Source organism: Arvicanthis niloticus, chromosome 4 (assembly GCF_011762505.2).
Source record: "Arvicanthis niloticus isolate mArvNil1 chromosome 4, mArvNil1.pat.X, whole genome shotgun sequence".
Taxonomy (NCBI): domain Eukaryota; kingdom Metazoa; phylum Chordata; class Mammalia; order Rodentia; family Muridae; genus Arvicanthis; species Arvicanthis niloticus.
Genome location: NC_047661.1, coordinates 82,044,378 through 82,061,932, shown reverse-complemented (window position 1 = coordinate 82,061,932; position 17,555 = coordinate 82,044,378). Strand labels below are relative to the sequence as shown.

The 17,555-nt window shown below is 44.3% G+C and overlaps 1 protein-coding gene across 1 annotated transcript; it reads right to left on the bottom strand.

Moving 5' to 3' along the window:
- Positions 1-4,681: 4,681 nt before the first annotated feature.
- On the bottom strand, positions 4,682-15,287 carry Sike1 (suppressor of IKBKE 1). The gene is made up of 5 exons (XM_034500108.2): positions 15,038-15,287; positions 14,744-14,849; positions 10,386-10,528; positions 9,158-9,271; positions 4,682-6,488 (listed from the first exon to the last, which is right to left on the bottom strand). The coding sequence occupies exons 1-5, from the start codon at positions 15,194-15,196 to the stop codon at positions 6,387-6,389; spliced, it is 624 nt and encodes a 207-aa protein (XP_034355999.1). The 5' UTR covers positions 15,197-15,287; the 3' UTR covers positions 4,682-6,386.
- Positions 15,288-17,555: the final 2,268 nt, after the last annotated feature.

Genomic DNA, 17,555 nt, shown 5'->3' with positions numbered 1-17,555 from the left:
TGTCGCTTCTCTCCCCACGGGGACCCTAAACCCTTATCACAACCTGCTCACGACAGATAACAGACTGGGCTCAAGACAGCTGGCGTAGTCGGCAGGATAACATACTGATCTCACTTGACAGCAAGCATTGACTCTATCAATGTCAGCACAGTTAACCCAGTAACTGTCAAAGCCAAATCAAATAACCATAGTCTGTGTCTCATTTATTTGTAAGCTAGTCAGGACAAGCTTAAATTGGTTCTACTACACAATGTGGCCGGAGTTACCACCAAAAGCCGAGTGGATGTTCATTGTTAGAGCTGCCACAAGAGACCATGTGGATATCTGAGGGCTGTGTTGCTGGGGGGCGGCATGGGGGGAGGCATGCTGATCTGAGTGGCCTGCACTGCCACCTGAGACTATGGAGACATCTGAGTCTAGGCTGCTATTGGGGGCCATGTCTGGGTCCACGGTTCTATGGCAGCTGGGATCTGTGTTGATGTCCTAGGCCCTTGTTACCACCAAAGACCATGCAGATGTCCCTGTTCTGGACTGCTGCCTAAAGCACTAAGCCCCACCCTTTGATTGGGCAACACAGTAGAGCTGACCCTGGTCTTAGGGCTTTGGATGAGCTTGGGAAAGCTGGCCCCTTCCCTCATCTGCTGTAGGGTGACATGGGTGAGGGATATGTTGTCCCTTCATTTGTTTTTCCCTGTGGTAAGAGGGTGGATGGAATCCAAGGTCATGAGAGTGGGAGAGCTGTCCCCACCCCTCACTGGTCACCCTGTAATTTACCTGGGCAGCATAGTAGATCTGGCATTGGTTGCTGGCTGCAAGTTTGCTCTAGAGATGTGAACACAGGTGAGCTGGTGGGCTGATCAAGTCAGTTACCTCCCAGGCCTAGATCCAGGGCTTTGAGTTGGCCCACCCAACATCTACCCCATCTATGATTTCTGGAGCATGTGTAGGGGCAGGTCTTGCAGATCCAAAGCTTCAGGATTTCTATGACACAGGGCAACAATGGGATATCCAGGTCTCTGTGAAGATCCAGTATAGATAATGTAGCAGAAGCCAGAGGCCTCAAACCAGACCTATGACTCACTGCAACGAACATTTGCAAGGAAAGATGCGTGGACAAAAGGGTGTACTGAGGGACACACTGTGACATACCACAGCTTCCACAAGACTTTATCTTATTTTTTTCTTTTGGGGAGGTTGCAAGGGCAGAGGGTGGATATAAAGGGACAGGGAGATGAGTGGGATTGGGGTAGAAGATGTGAAATTCCCAAGGAATCATTACACAAATTAAAACATTATTTTTTCAAGACCAACAGATTAGGAGAGTAGTCATGTGTAATACAATGTAGTAGCATCATGGATACATCAATCTATATGCATTAATAAGAAAAAGCCAAACAGGGAAAATGGAGGGAATGCTTGAATGTGCATCTTAAAAACCAAACACCATGGGCAAGTAAACCCTGGGAATCCTGATAACCTCATCAGACATCAGCGATGGATTTGTTTTGAGGTAACCGTAGACTTTACAGAGGACTTAGCTATAAGAATAGGAGGTTCTCAGAAACATTTCAACCAGCTTCTCCTGCGTACGTTTTCATAATAAAGACATTTTCCAAAACTGGGCAATTAATCTTGACATAATAATAGAAATCAACTACAAATCTGCTTGGGTTTTCACCACCCTTTTTGTTAATGGCCACTTTCCTTCTCAGGAGCATATTTGGGACTGTCCATTGCTTTACCCACAATCCTCAGTCTATGGTAGTTCTTTAAGCTCTTCCATTTTTGCCTTTACCTTTTGGATCTATTTTATTTCTACAAGTGCGTATGAGGGTGTTGTTACTTGTACACTGCACATGAGTGTGGGAGTTCATGGAGGCCAGCGGTGTCAGATCCCCTGGATCTAGAATTACAATTGATTGTGAGCTGCCTGACCTGTGGGGACTCAAACTTGAGTCCTCTGCAAGAGCAGCGCACTTTCTTAACAGCTGAGTGAAATCACCAGCCCTCTGTCCTTAGCCCCTTGATGAATGTCAGTCATCTATTTTGTCAATGTCCCCCAATTTTGTTTTGTCTGATATTTCCTCTTGATGAGATAGAGATTATATATGGTAATTCTATAACACATAAAGCCCTTTGATCTGTGTTATGCCACACGTAAGAAGGTGGTTCTGTGTTATAATGGAGCTGAACAATTTCTATTGCCCAGTGATGTCCCAGGATAATGAATTTGTGGATGCTGGTGCAGACAAACCCACAGTGCTGGGCTCGTAAGAGCACAGCACATACAATTATGTAAAGAGCATAACTGATAATGAAAATATGTGGTTGTTACCAGTTTTATGTAGTAATCTACGCATTTTGAACAACAGCACACTCTTACACTGTAAACTAGTAATGTTTTATTGTATGGCTAGCAGCTTCATAATTCTTGTTTTTCCTGAGTCTCTCAGCTGTTTGGGGAGCTACAATGAGTTGTGACTGGAGTTAGGGGAAGAGCTGGAAGTCCCAGAAAGCCACTTGAAAAGAGAGGAGCAGGCAGTGGGTAAAGTGCTTGACGTATCACCAACTTTGAAATTCAAGGTAGCTGAATCTTCCCTTGCTGCAAAGGTGGCTGGAAACCATGTAACTGGTACTTCCAGATTCTTGAGGAGAGAAGGAGGCTCTACCACATTAGGCAGGGAAACTTTACCCAGGTAGGGATAGGACACTGAGGAGTCAATAAAGAAATACCAATGTCCACTAAAGCTCATTTTGTTAGTGAACATAGGCATAGGAAGCTAACAATTTTAATTTGATAAAAAGTATATTTAAGGTAAAACTGGCTTACTGATTTCATTTGGCACGGCTGTGTACCTAGCTTCTTTGCAATTAGACATGTCCTATTTAATAAGTGAGGCAAATATGGAGAGGACTCCATTTAGAATGTCTGGAAACATTTGCTTTTCCCATGTGTCTGCACATTGGGAAAATTGGGGAGCTACAATGAGTTGTGACTGGAGTTAGGGGAAGAGCTGGAAGTCCCAGAAAGCCACTTAAAAAGAGAGGAGCAGGCAGTGGGTAAAGTGCTTTGAAATTCAATTGCAAATTCAAATTGGCAGCTAGTTTTCTATTTTTTCCCTGTCTTCCACATGGGCATGACATCTGATACCACAGTAATCTATAACAAGATAAATGCATCAAAGAGAGCCAACGTGGGAAGATGGCACCCTGTGCAGAAATGCACCCTTTTCCCTCCATACTGAGGACCATTCACAGGCACAGCATTTGAGGAAACGTTAAACAACACATTCTCATGACTTGACTGAACTAAACAGAATTCATCATATTTCACAACACACAGGCCACAGTATCTCTCTTGCCCTGTTAATTAGCCTGTTGATTGACTTTGCCGGTCAAGATCCATGAACTCCAGAGTATATGGCATTTAAAGGCACCTTAACTTGGTACTTAAGAAATGTGCTGAAGAGTGCCTGAGTGTGAGTCTTGGCTCCACTTTGGACAAATAAGAACCTAGTATGTGTGGAACTGTAAAGAACTGGAGCTGCTGTGTCAACCCCTCAGTACAGGCAGTAACCATTGCAGAACCACCTAGACTTCGCTTCTGTGGCTGTTTTCTAGGTCTTCTCCTAGCACCACCCCTACCCCAACCCCATTCCTGGTCAACTTTTGGATTCTCAAATTTAAACAGCCCTTTATGTGCCGAGTCCTACACTTGGATGTATCACACTGCATCACAATTATCTGCACAACATTTTCTTTAGTTTTTTGAGACAGGGTCTCTTGTGGCCCAGGCTGGTTTTGAACTTACTATGTGGCCAAGGATGACCTTGGATTTCTGCTTTTCCTGCTTCTGCTCCAAATTCTGGGATTACAGGCACGTGCCACCACGCCCAGTTTATGTGCTGCTGAGCATCGGGCAGGCAGCAAGCAGGGCTCTGCTGTGTCCCCACACTCCTGCTGTGTCCCCACACTCTTCTGCATACTGCTTGAGTCCCTTTACCACTCTGCTCCTTGTAAAGTCTGTTTTTTAACTTATGTAACTCCTAGTGAAACACTTTGTACAGAACACATAATTTGTTTATGTGTTGGAGGTTAGAGGGTGATCTGCAGGAGCTGGTTCTCTCCTTCCCTCGTGTGGGTTTGGGGAATTGAACTCAGGCCATCCAGCTTCATGGTAAGCACTTAGACCTGCAGAGCTAACTCGCTAGCCCTACTAGACACATTCTTAAACTTTCTGTGGATAATTATCAAAATATAAATTCCAGATTCCATCCATAAATTTCTATTTCAGTAGGTGAGTGAGTCGCATTTTAAAGAACATGGAAATAAACTTCAGTGGTAAATTACACATACAGTACTTCTGCAATGAACAGGTTGTTAATGTGCTTTTTGCAGGTTTATACTGTTGAATATATTGTGCTGACTGCAAACTGTTTATGACATCTATGTCATGACCACTTGGCAAGATTGCTACATATGTGAATATGTGAAAAAAATCTACACTTCTTTTTGCTTTTTTCAAGACAGGGTCTCCTGTGTAGTCTCCTGGAACTCACTCTGTGAACCAGCATGGCCTCAAACTCAGAGATCTGCCTGCCCCTGCTTTCCAAGAGCTTAGATTACAGGTGTGCATCGCCACTGCCCAGCAGACACTTCTTAGACTCATTACTCAGTAAAATTAGCAAATCTTCTCAAAAAGAGGTTTTATTAGTAAAGATAATTTCATACTAAAATTTTATACACTAAATACTCCCATCCACTGCAAGAGATATTAACATCGTCACACAAAGTGTGAAACATTCTTTCTCCATTCAATATACTAGCTCTGTGTTACTGTCACAGCATTAATACCAGGCAGAATTTATATGGCACAGGGCACTGAAAGTTCACGCTATCCTCAAGACTGAAATGTTGAGATTCCTCTGGAAGCAAGATGTAAAAAACTTTGTAGTGAGTGCTAAGGGAACATAAGGCAGATAAAGGGACCTCGTGCTCACTGCTGAAACAGACCAATAATGCTATCACTGTCCATGGGACCTGCCGTGACAGCTGACACCCGCCCCTGAATGGCCTTGTGGAGTACACTTGGGGCACTTAGGGGATACTTTAAGGTGTGCAGCTGGAGTGAAAGTTAACATGAGAAATTAAAATCAAAGTCCATCTGGGCAAACAGATAGTGTAAAAGGAATTATTTATAAATCTGAAATATGAATAAACCAAGCTGGGGGAAGGAGTTGACAGGGAGCTATTAGAATCTTAGGATTGCTCTTGATTGCCTGCACGGCATCAGAAATGTAGTAACTCTCCGTGAGTAATAAAATGCTTCCATGTGAAAATCCAGCAGATGTAAAGACAGCAAAGTACTGCTGCCAGTCTGAACCATCCAGGCAGTGCAGCTCTGCAGGGGACAGCCGTGTGTCAATCAAAGTGCCTAGGAGCTAGGAGGGGAGGAAACCTGTGAGATATTTTATATATATGTGTGTGTGTGTGTGTGTGTGTGTGTGTGTGTGTGTGTTGTGTTCCTTATACCTAAGCCGAAGATTCCCCAGGCAGACAGAATGGAAAACTATTTGATCAAATAAATAAAAGCTATTTTTGGCATTTAAGTCAAATGTCCATGTACAGTCATGTACACCTAATAGTACATGACGGGGCAGGCCCAAGTTCCTCAGCGCTCTCTGATTGACTGTGGATCCTTGAGAGGAGCGCGAGTGGGGAGGGGGAGGGGGAAGGGGAGGGCCGGCAGAGGAGGAACAACCCAAACCCAAGTTTACTTGTTTTCAAGCATATTTCCTGGGGACTAGTAATAGATTCTCTCAAATTAAGAGCAAAGACACCTGACCATGAGGTGCCAACTCCTAGCACCGGAGAGGATCAAAACCCCACAGATGAGTGACTGAGTGATGTCACTAAGAGAATTTGCCAATCTCTTTTTTTGAAATCATGCTACTTTTACAAGTGGAAGAAAAAAAAATCCAGGTTTACACCAAATATGTATTTTTAAAAAGTTAAATCTTTTAAAAATTCTTAGAAGGAATTTTTATAATCCTATATAAAATAAAATCATGGTTTATAATAAAAGTGTTCAGTGTTTCCAAGCTGTGAAAAACAACATTGAATTACAGGCCAACAGTTTATAGAGATTGGGTCCCAGAGTGACATCATCGTCTCTGACACAGCAATGAGAGACTTGTCTAGTTTTACTAATACACCCCAAACTATTTAGTGGACGAGTATCAAGTGGCAATTCTAAACTGCCACCCCACACCTCTAACCAACACTAAATCAAGTCTGTGGCAAGACTCTTGGACGGTCATGGCTCAAGGAGAGGTAATGGCTTCTCTCCTTGCCAGGCAAGCTGCAGCCAGCGTTCAGAAGTCCAGTTACTTGATGGCCTGAGAGGCAGGAGCCACAGAGCTTTCTTTTTCAGCCTGAAGAGACTCACTGCTGATGGACAATAATTCTCGAAGTTCCTTATTTTCAAGCTGGGGAGAAAAGATATTTCCTGTATTTTAACTGTTAAATTGTGTCAGAACATACTATTCTGGGCCAGAAAGAGGAAAAATATTTTTTAACTTAATGTTTTTATTGATTATTTGAAAATTTCACATAATGTATCCCAATCTCATTCATTTTCCAGTCCTCCCTGCATCACCTTTTACCTTTACAACTGTCCTCCTGCCCTACCCCTTAAAAAAGAAGAAAAAACTGAAAAAAAAAAAAAAAGCCAAGTCCATTTTGTGTTGCCCATATATTTACTGGAGCATGTCCAAACTCCCAGTGGGCTGCCCCTTAAACAAAACTGAGTCCTTCCCCATCCCCACCCTACCAGAAGCCATCAGCTGTGAAGAACTACATTTCAGCATCCTGCTACAGGGAAAACTATTTTTAAAGTTTTAAATGATTAAAAAAAATGTTTTTAAAGATAAAGTCCTCTGAGTGGAGTTTGCTGGTCTAGACACTGATGTGCAGATCACACTGGTCTTCAACTACCAGACATCTGCCTGACTTTGCCTCCAGAGTACTAGAGGTATGCACCACCACACCTGGACTTTAAATGGTTAAAACTTTTCATTTCAGACTTATTTCAGTATTTTATGTGTATGAATGTTCTACCTCCGTGATGTCTGTACACCAGGTGCATGCCTGGTACCCTGGAAGGTCAGAAGAGGACACTGAATGCCCTGGGTCCAGAGTTACATAGGTCATGAGTCACCACCATGTGGGCGCTAGGAATCAGACCCAAGTCCTCTGTAAGAGTAACAAGGGCTCTTAACCGCTAAGCCATCTCTCTGGTTCTTAACTTAACTACTAATTTTGATACTTGACACCGATCACTTCCTTTGATTTCTAGCTAAGGATAGGATACACTCTATCTTAATCCTCTCTGAGATAGGGTCTCATGTAGTAGGTGGAGGCTGGCTTGGAACTCCTGACCCTTCTGTCTCTATCTCCTAAGCACTGGGATGACAGGTGTGTGCCACCATGTCCAGATCTTCACAGGACACCCAGATAGACTATGGCACTTCCAGCCGCACCAACAGGCTGAACACATCCTCTACCAGATAAATGGCTTCTCCCAGTACTCTTGAGTTATTTTTACTTATGTGTATGTATGTTTTGCTTGCACCTATGTATGAGCATCATCTGAGTGCCTGGTGCCCTGGGAGGCCAGAAGAGAGCATCAGATCCCCTGGAACTGGAGTTACAGACGGTTCTGAGCCACAAGCTGGCTGCTGGGAACTGCGTCCTCTTCAAGAGCTGTAGGTACTCTTAACTGCTGAACTATCTTTTCGGTCTTAGTATTCTCAATCTTTCTTCTAGCACATACATATCATTCGGTTATGTCCTTTCTTCATTAGATATGGCCAGGGACCTTATCTATTTCTTTTGGAATTTCTCAAAGGGCCCACTATAGGACCTGAAGAAACCAGTCAAATCTTCAAACCACCTACTGAAGTATATTCTCTGCATATTTTTATACTCATACACATACAATTACATTAAAAAACCTATGACTTTACTTGTTATCTATCCCTCCCTCCCTCCTTCTCTCTTTTTTTTTCTTTTTTTTCTTTTTTTAGTTTTTTTGATATAGGGTTTTTCTGCGTAGTTCTGGCTGACCTGGAACTCACTCTGTAGACTAGGTTGGCCTCGAACTCAGAGATCCACTGCCCCGAAGTGCTGGAATTAAAGATGAGGGCTACTACAGACCAGCACTTACTCATGTTATTTTATGCATGTGTGTTTGTATGTATGTGAGTGTGTATGTATACATGGTACATGCATGCCTGGTATTCCTTCAGGTCTGAAAATGTGTCAGATGACCTCGAAGATTAGGGAAGACTGTGAGTGGCCATGTGAGTGTTGGAAACTAAACTCAGGTCCTCCCAAAGGCAGCAAGTACTCTTAATAGCTGAGCCATCTCTCTAGCCCTTTGTTTTTGTTTAGTTTTTTTTTTTTTTTTTTTTTTTTGGTTTGCTTGTTTTTTTTGAGACAGGATTTCTCTGTGTAGCCCTGGCTGTCTTAGAACTCTCTCTGTAGAGCAGGCTGGCCTCAAGAGATCTGTGTGTCTCTGCCTCCAGAGTGCTGGGATAAAAGGCCTGTGACACCACTGCCCAGCTTCTGTACTGCTATTCTTGATCAAGTTTAGATTTTATCTATTTGACTTTCTGTTATGAGAGAAGTCAGTTTATACATGACCCGTTCTTCCTCTTCTCTCTGCTTTTTAACATATTCGTATATTTAATAGATATAGCAACTGAGCTCTGTCCCAGCCCCATGATTGACATTTCCATTGACTGTTGTTGACAACATTTATTTATTCTCCTAAAAAGGGCATAAAAGGAGAAACTGAAATTTTAAATCATTAGGACACAGAGAACATCAACACTGCTAACTGAGGTAACACAGGAGGCTGAGGCAGGACAGTTTTGAGCTCTTGGTCAGTCCAGGCCCCATTCTGAGAGGAACCCCTTCCTCCCTCTCTTCTTTTTTTGAGACATTTTTGTAAACAGAGGAGAACATTAATACACTGCAATGATAGGACAGTGGTGACGTATCCCAAGAGCCTTTAAAAACCATTACAACCAGTGAACTTAAAAAAAAAAAAATTAAAAAAAAAAGGGTGACCTTCTGACAGTGACCGCCTTACCTCCAGCTGAGCTAGTTTCTCCTGAATCTTACAGAACTGGTTATCGTCCACCTGAACGGCTCTCCGCATGACTTCCCCCATTTCACAGATTCTATCGATCTGACTTTCAATTTCCTGAGAAAGTAAGATGAAGAAAAGTTCCTAGTTATGAAGACCATGGAATGCATGTGCAGTATGAATTTTACACCAATTAAAAACCTTGAGAAATAAAACTAAGTGGGGAGTGGCTCACTTAGTACATGCTACAGAAGTTACACTATATGTTGAGCTATGATAATATCAATATATGGCATTTCAAGTAATTTCCAAGTTTCAAAAGAGTGATTGATATCCAGGTGCCAGGTGTGGTGGCACACACATGTAATCCTAGTCCTTGGGAGGTCCAGGAAGGAGGGTTAAGAGTTAAGAGGCCAGCCTGGGCTAAATGAAATCTAGCCTTAAAACAAAATGAAACAAAACCCCAAACAAACAAACAAAACACCCAACCAAACAACAAAAAAAGTAATAGAACAGACAACTCAAATATTTAGATATTTAAAGCACTGAAATGTTTTAAATAATCCACTGCCTACAACTCCTAACCACAGAAGATGAGATGTAGCACATTTTCATGGTAATAAATAGTTGCTTCCAATTAATTACTATGGATTAAAACGTAGTACACACTAAAATAGGACAGGGAAGCACCCTACAAACTGCAAGCTAATTGCTGGCTCCTCCCAGTTAAACAGTAAGGGATCAAAGCATAGGAACTGCTATAAAACAAATGAACAAGACTATAACACTCCTCCATAACACTGTGAGCCATTTAATGAGGTTAGTGACTGCTCGCTAGGTGGAAGATATGGATAACATCAAACTCACGTCCTTGGAACTACAAAACTGATGGCTTGATAGAATGTATGACAATCAGCTAGGCAGTCACTGAGCGACATCAACACTAGCTGCTATTATGCTTGGCAAGTAGCTTGCTTGCTATGTAGCCCAGGTGGGCCTCCTCTAAATCTTTCTGTGTTAAGGTGAAAAAAGGTCCTTGGCAAGGGAGGTGACTTTACCACTAAAAAGGGTGTGAGAGGCCCTTATCCCCTTCTCTTGTTCATATCTTCACAAAGCGACAGCCAAATACAGAGTGATTATGAAAAGATGTAGAAAGAGGAAGATGGTTTCTGCAAACAAAGGAACAACTTCAGTTGAGTTTATTTACAACTTATTTATCAGTTTTTCTTACTGCAGAGTGAGACTGGTGAGCTTTCAAAACTGGTTCGGCATCCACTGCTTTTTTAGCGACCATTAACTGTAACATCTGTTTCCGGTACTTGCTCATGATGAGTTCCAACGCATCCTGGTGCTCCTCTAAGGAAACCCACAGCTCTAACAACAAAACAAACAAAACAAACAGCAAACATCTGGGCAATGACGTCTCCACAGGCCTCAAGGCAAACTCCCAACAGCTGGAGCTCTCAGACAGTCAGTCCATGGGACACTGGGAATGCAAAGCTGGAGACCAGCATTCAAGCCCACAGAAGCGAACAATGGACCTGAAAAACAACTTTCTAGAATTTTGTGGAAATAAAATGGGATGTGTAATCACCAGCCATGGATTTGAATTCAGCTTTCTAATTTATTTCTCAGAAGCAAATGAGCTTACTTTTAAAAAATTACTACATTTTGTTGATTTGTGCAAACCACAGCACATGTGGGGTCAGAGAAGAACTTCCAGGAGTCAGTTCTCTCCTTAAACCCCATGGATCCTTGGAATGGACTTAGGTCCTCAGGCTTGTCAATCCAGGCCGTCTGGCTGGTACCATTGCCTGCTGGGTCATTTAGCTGGTGCATGTGAACCTGTTTCTTAACTGTATTGTGTAAATACCTGGACAGAGGAATATAGTGGACTGACAGATGTAAAAGGTCTCTGTAAGACAACCACCATACTGTTGCCATTAACAACCCTAAGAATATATATTTGGGGGATGAAGCTCTAACCTTCCATCTTGCACAGGAACATTAAAGAAACTTCCATCTTAACTTTAGTGTTCACTCTAATTACTGTTGAGATGTTACATTTAGAGACTGTGAAGTTTAGCTATAGAAGCCTCCATTTGGTATGTGCCCACTCCCTGGCCATCTTAACAATTCAACTCTACTAAACTACTACTGTGAGACCGTAGTTAACTTACAATGGTACCAGAGAAATCAAAAGGACAAAATGAGAACAAGCCTAAAGTAACAGGAAAAAAAGTCAGAAAAACAATCCCGAGGAAAACCACAGAATGTACTGGCTGCATGCCACCTGTGGCCTATAGAACCTGTGATATACACTTCCCCATTTAAAAAAAAAAAAGATTAACCAACTGTGCCAGCTTAAGTGTGTCTAACCAATAAATATAAAAGCTACCTTAAGTAACCAATCAAGCTACTGTTGCTAAAGTCTGCCCAAAACAATGATATATAAAGTGTGTGTTTTTAGGGTGGGGGGTGTGTCTCTCCTCCCTGGTTGAGGGGTGACCCCAGCATGCTGAAATAGTAAACCTCTTGCTGTTTGCATCAATCTCAGTCTCTGTGTCTCTGTACACTGTGTGCCCCAGAGTTGAGACCCTTAGGTCCAACATTTTGGTGCATGGGCCAGGAAACGTCAGTGTATGGGGTCAAAGATGCCTGAGATTGGAGGGCACCTCACAGGTATTGTGGTTGTCTAGAGTGTGTGTCTGTCACTTATCTGTTGATCTGAGTGCCTTCTGGTTTTGGTGCCTTCTGGTTTCTGGTCTCAGTTGTGGCTTGGGGAGTGAGTCAAAAAGTGAGTACTCAGTGAGGGTATCACGGAGCAGGGATTTCCTATAGGACGGGTCAAGGTGGGCATACATGCCAGGTCACCTGTCCCGGGAGACTGGAGGACGCTCCAGAATCCCTCTGGGAGGCAGGGACTGAGAAGGTCCTCCTCCATCCTGAGGTGGCTGCCGCCTGGAACAAAGTCAGTTCTGTTTCTGTGGCACTTGGGTCAACTAGGAAAGTCTGTTATTGTACTGTTTGTCTGTTTCACTGTGTGTGGACTGGGACTGACACTTAGAGAATATGGGACAGACAATGTCACGCCTCTTTCCATAGACAACTGGACTGAAGTAGAAGCTAGGGCTAATAACCTATCTGTTAAAATAAAGAAGCAGAAATGGCAGACATTGGGCGCTCGGAGTGGCCTTCTTTTCAGACTGGCTGGCCACCCGAAGGGTCTTTTTTAATCAGTAAAATTGAGGAAGTGAAGGACAGGGTCTATGGATTCAGGGGCCCAGGCCACCTGGACCAGGGTCCCTATATTGCCGCCTGGGAAGATCTGGTGACAGAACCCCCTCTATGGATCCGACCCTTCATTTCTCTTACAGATTTGAGGGCATCTCCCCCCTTATCCCGATCCTCTGTCTTTGCAGTTTCTACACAGGAGAAGGGGAAGAAGATCCTTCTGTCCACAGACACTGATCTCTTGTTGGCGGACCCACTGCCTCCCTATCTGCCTACCATGAGGCCTGCTCAGGTCGCCCCATTGGTGGCCCAGGCCGGTCCATCTGCTCCCCTGGCAAGCCCTGAGTCAGGGCCCACTAGGTTCTGGTGGAGGAGAGGGCCCAGCTGCAGGGACGCGGAGCTGGAAGGCCAGAACCCCGACGTTCTGGTCCTGCCTCTCAGAGCCTATGGACCCGTCGATGAACAGGGCAACCAACCCTTGCAGTATTTGTCGTCCTCGGCCTCTGACCTGTATAACTGGAAAACCCATAGCCACCCCCGCCTCTATGAATCCCAAGGCTTTAAATGATTTACTTGACTCACTCTTGGTCTCACATCAGCCCCCTTGGGATGACTGTCAGCAGCTTTTACAGGTTCTTCTCACCACGAAGGAAAAGCAATGGATCCTCCTTGAGGTCAGGAAGAATGTTCTGGAGACGGATGGGAGACCTTTCGTACTACCTACTGACACTGATGCAGGCTTTCCTCTGACCCAACCTGACTAGAACTATAGCACGACAGAAGGTAGGGAGCACCTGAAGGTCTACTGCCAAGCTCTAATGACAGGTCTCTGTGGGGCTGCAAAGTGCCCTACCAATTTGACTAAGGTAAGAGAGGTGACACAGGAGCTGACTGAGTCTCCTTCCAGTTTCCTAGAGAGGCTAATGGGGGCATTTTGGCAGTTCACTTCCTATAACCCCTCTAGTCAGGAACACAAGGCCACTGTTACAATGGCCTTCATAGATCAATCTGCTAGAGACATTTGTAGGAACTTGCAGAAACAGGGAGGACTTCAAGATAAGACTTTGAGAGAATTAGTGTAGGTAGCAGAAAAGTTATTTCATAATAGAGAGACAGAGGATGAGAAGGAAGAGAGGAGGCAGAAAGAACAGGAAACCAGAGAGTTAAAAAGAGAAAAAAGACAGGAGAGAAACTTACAGAAAATCTTGGCCATGGTAGTCAGGGAAACCAGAGAGCCTAGAAAGACAGGACCAGGCAATTGAAGGAGGCCATTGGACAAGGACCAGTGTGCTTACTGTAAAGAAAAGGGCCACTGGACCCGTGAATGTCCTAAAAAGGACAGAGAGGCCCAAGACTTCAAAAAGAAGACAAAAAAAGAAACCCCAACCACACCCCCTGGAAGAAGACAGTAACTAGGGAGGAACGGGGTTCGGAGCCCCTCCTCGAGCCCAGGGTAACTATAAAAGTGGAGGGGAAACCTACCCAATTTTTAGTGGACCCAGGGGCTGAACACTCAGTCCTCTTGAAGACAGATGGCTTCCTATCTAACAAGAAGTTCTGGGTCCAAGGGACCACTGGCAATAAACAATATTCATGGACTACAGGAAAAACAGTGGACCTCAGCGTGGGCTGCGTATTCCACTTGTTCATGGTCATCCCGGACTGCCCTTACCCCCTTTCCGGCAGGGACCTGCTTACAAAAATAGGGGCTCAGATCCACTTCCTCCCAGAGGGCCCACTGGGGTAAAAGACCAACAAGGAAATCCCTTACAAATATTGACTGTTAAACTAGAAGATCTTAGAGGAAATATTTCCCAGATTCGGAGGTGCTAAAGGTAATCAGGTCAGACAATGGGCCTGCCTTTGTTCCTCAGGTAAATCAGGGACTGGCCAAGTACTTGGGGTTTGATTGGAAACTTCATTGCATTTATAGACCCCAGAGTTCAGGTCAGGTAGAGAGGATGAATAGAACTCTAAAAGAGACCTTGACTAAATTGTCCATGGAGATTGGCTGTGCTGAATGGGTGACCCTGGCATGCTGAAATAATAAACCTCTTGCTGCTTGCATCAATCTCAGTCTCCCTGTCTCTGTACCCCGCGTGCCCCGGAGTTGAGACCCTCGGGTCCAACACTACTAAACACCTCCTTCAAGGTTATCAACCAGGAAGACTTAAAAGAGCAATCTAACAGATTTTACTGTTACCAGTTGAACCTTTAAACGCTGACCTAAATATATGTATGAGACTTGCACTCTTGTGACCTGTTCAGGAACTTGTGTAAGAACGTCCAAAGTATTACCAGAAAAAAAAAAAAATCCTAGACACACACACACACACGCACAGGGGCCTGACTAACCTCTGTTTTCCTGCTGCAAGTCTCTAATCTGGGTATTCTCTTGAGACAGCAGAATGTGAGGTTTATATTTAGACATGTCCTTCACGTCGGATGCATCCTCTTGATACTGGACAGAGAGACAGACTAAGGCACTGCAAACATAGGCAGGTGCTGCGGAGTACGCAGCAGTCCCACCCACTACACAGGAAGCTCTCACATCCGCCCTGCCCTCCGGACCAAGATAAATCGGCCCGCGCGACCCCACCCACCCGCCCGCAGCGTCCACCCAAGGGCGCAGCCAGGCCCCCGGCCGACCTGCTCGGGTACCACAGCGCCCGCCTCCCGCATCGCCGCCACCCGCCGGTGCAGCGCGGCCGACTGGTCCACCAGCGACTCGGCCGCCGCATCGTGCTCGCGCAGCCGCTCCAGCAGCGTCTTGGCATCCGTCAAGATCTTCTCGATCGTGCAGCTCATAGTGGCCGAGGAGACGCGCCCTGCCCGCTAGCCTCAGCGATTCGCTCAGCCCTTCCCAGGCCTTAGCTCAGCGCGACCCGCGTCACTTCCGGGTACGCTTTAAAAGCGCCTTGGCAGCTCGGCGCCTGCGCAGTGGTGGATTCTTGGTTACACTCAGGCTTCACCACAGGCCTTCTAGGGTGGAGCAGTAGAGGTCTGATTGGTGCCACACCCTGGTTTTTCACGTTGTGACTTCTGTTCCGGTCTCAGTCCAGCTTTTCTTCTGGTTTTTGATTGATGTGGTCTGTTATTTAGTAATGGGATTTTAACAAATTGATAACACACAAATGCCCTCCCCACAAGAAGTGGTAAAACACACCTGAATGGCTCCCTTCCTTCCTCCTTCCTTCCATTTCTTTCTCCCTTCTTTCTCCTCACCCCCCTCTTTTCCTTGTTTTCCTTCCCTCCTTTCTTCCTTTAAAAGGTGAACAGTGTCTGGGAATGACTCCTGAGGTTGTCCTTTGACTTCCACAACTGCACCTGTGTATACAGTTAGTGCACGCGCACATTCACAAAGGGAAATCTTTCCTTAATGCAATGTTGAAATCCTTTTGATCTGGGAGGTATTGTGCTATTCTCAGCATTATGACTGACCGTGTTAACGAGTACGGTGGCTGACAGGGAATTCTGTTGTAAAACATTTTTGTCTAGAAGATTCTAGGACAGTAGAATAGTAGTAATGTTGTGTTTTAAAGAATCATTTCCCCCGTCCTACAGTCTCTTTTATCTCAAGTTCAGATGTAACATTTAGAAACACTTGATGTTAGGTGTACTTTTGTGATTTGGGGAAGTGCCTATTGTAAAATTTTTACACCTATAAAACTATGTTAAGAGGCACCTCTGGGAAGATGAAATAATTTTCATGCAGAAGGAAAAGAACTTTGGAAAAACAGAATAATAGTGTCGAATAAGTTTACAACAAAGACCAGGATATATTTGTAAACGTTTTGTGGGGGAGCACTTCTCAGGACTCTTAGAAATAATTGAGGAGTATACAACTCCCTTGAAGTCACACAGGATGTGGGCTCAGATTATGTGAGCTGGATATTAAGGGATAAAGATCCTCTCAGTTCTTGAGAAATTGGGGGACACTTGAAGGTTATATTAGTAGCCCAAATAAACTTTTCTAAGGCATGTAGACATAGGTTAGGGCATTAGAAAGGGCTAGGGGTTTTTCAGTTGCAAGCAGTACAAGTCTAAGGTAAGAAAGGAGCAGCCTCCCTTGATGCCAGCAGCTATGGATGAGAATACCCAACTTGTGGACAGGCTGGTTGACTTGTTTCTAACATATTTCACTTCGTTTCCTCCCCTTGTCTCTCTGGTACTCTTTAACTCTTAATTCCTTCTGATTGATTTTGGCCATACCTCTGACTTACAGTTCTGTTCCTGTTCAAAAGACTGGCATTATATTTATATGTTGGATTGTAGCTGTTGGGCCCTTGGTCATGTCTCAAGGACTTGGTGCATGTGCAAGCTCGCACAGACACACAGACACAGACACTGGGGTGGGGAGGGGGGAGGAAGAGGGGGAGGTGGAGTGAGAGAGACTAGTACTTCAGGTCTCAAAATGAAGCTATGTTTTGAGATGCTGAAAATGCTTTAAGATTAGATTGTGAGAATTGTAGAACTCTGGGTCTGTATGCAAAACTACCGAAGAGTACACTTTGTAGTGTGGCAGCAGATGTTGGGATGATACCTAGGGATACAATGATACACAACTGAGATGGCGGTTCCCTCATGCAGTGCAACACAATCAAGAATACAACTCTCGCCGGACGGTGGTGGCAGAGCCTTTAATCCCAGCACTTGGGAGGCAGAGGCAGGCAGATTTCTGAGTTCGAGGCTAGCCTGATCTACAGAGTGAGTTCCAGGACAGCCAGAGCTACACAGAGAAACTCTGTCTCGAAAAACCACACACACACACATACACACACACACACACACACACACACACACACACACACACACACAAAAGAATACAACTCTCTAGTGCACAGAACTCTACATCATCTTTTACTGTCTTTGTTGTCTTGGGATGACCATAAATAGGAATATGGGGGGGGGGACGACTTGTGGGAATAAATGGGGAAAAGAGCCAGTGATTCTATATACAGTATAAACAACAGCCGGGAGGTGGTACTGCACACCTTTGATCCAAGCGTTCAGGAGGCAGAAGCAGTCAGATCTTTTATTTGGGGACAGCCTGGTCTATAAAATGAGTTCCAGGACAATGAAAGCTACACAGAAAACCATGTTTCAAAAAACAAACAAACAAACAAATAAACAATAAAAAACCCAGCATAAACAGCAATTTCTACGA

Coding starts and splice junctions, on each gene's coding strand:
- Sike1 (XM_034500108.2), bottom strand. CDS start 15,196: ATGAGCTGCACGATCGAGAAGATCTTGACGGATGCCAAGACGCTGCTG. Junction 10,529..14,743: donor CTTGCAGCAGGAAAACAGAG/GTTAGTCAGGCC, acceptor TTTTGTTGTTAG/AGCTGTGGGTTTCCTTAGAG. Junction 9,272..10,385: donor CTCACCAGTCTCACTCTGCA/GTAAGAAAAACT, acceptor TTACTTTCTCAG/GAAATTGAAAGTCAGATCGA.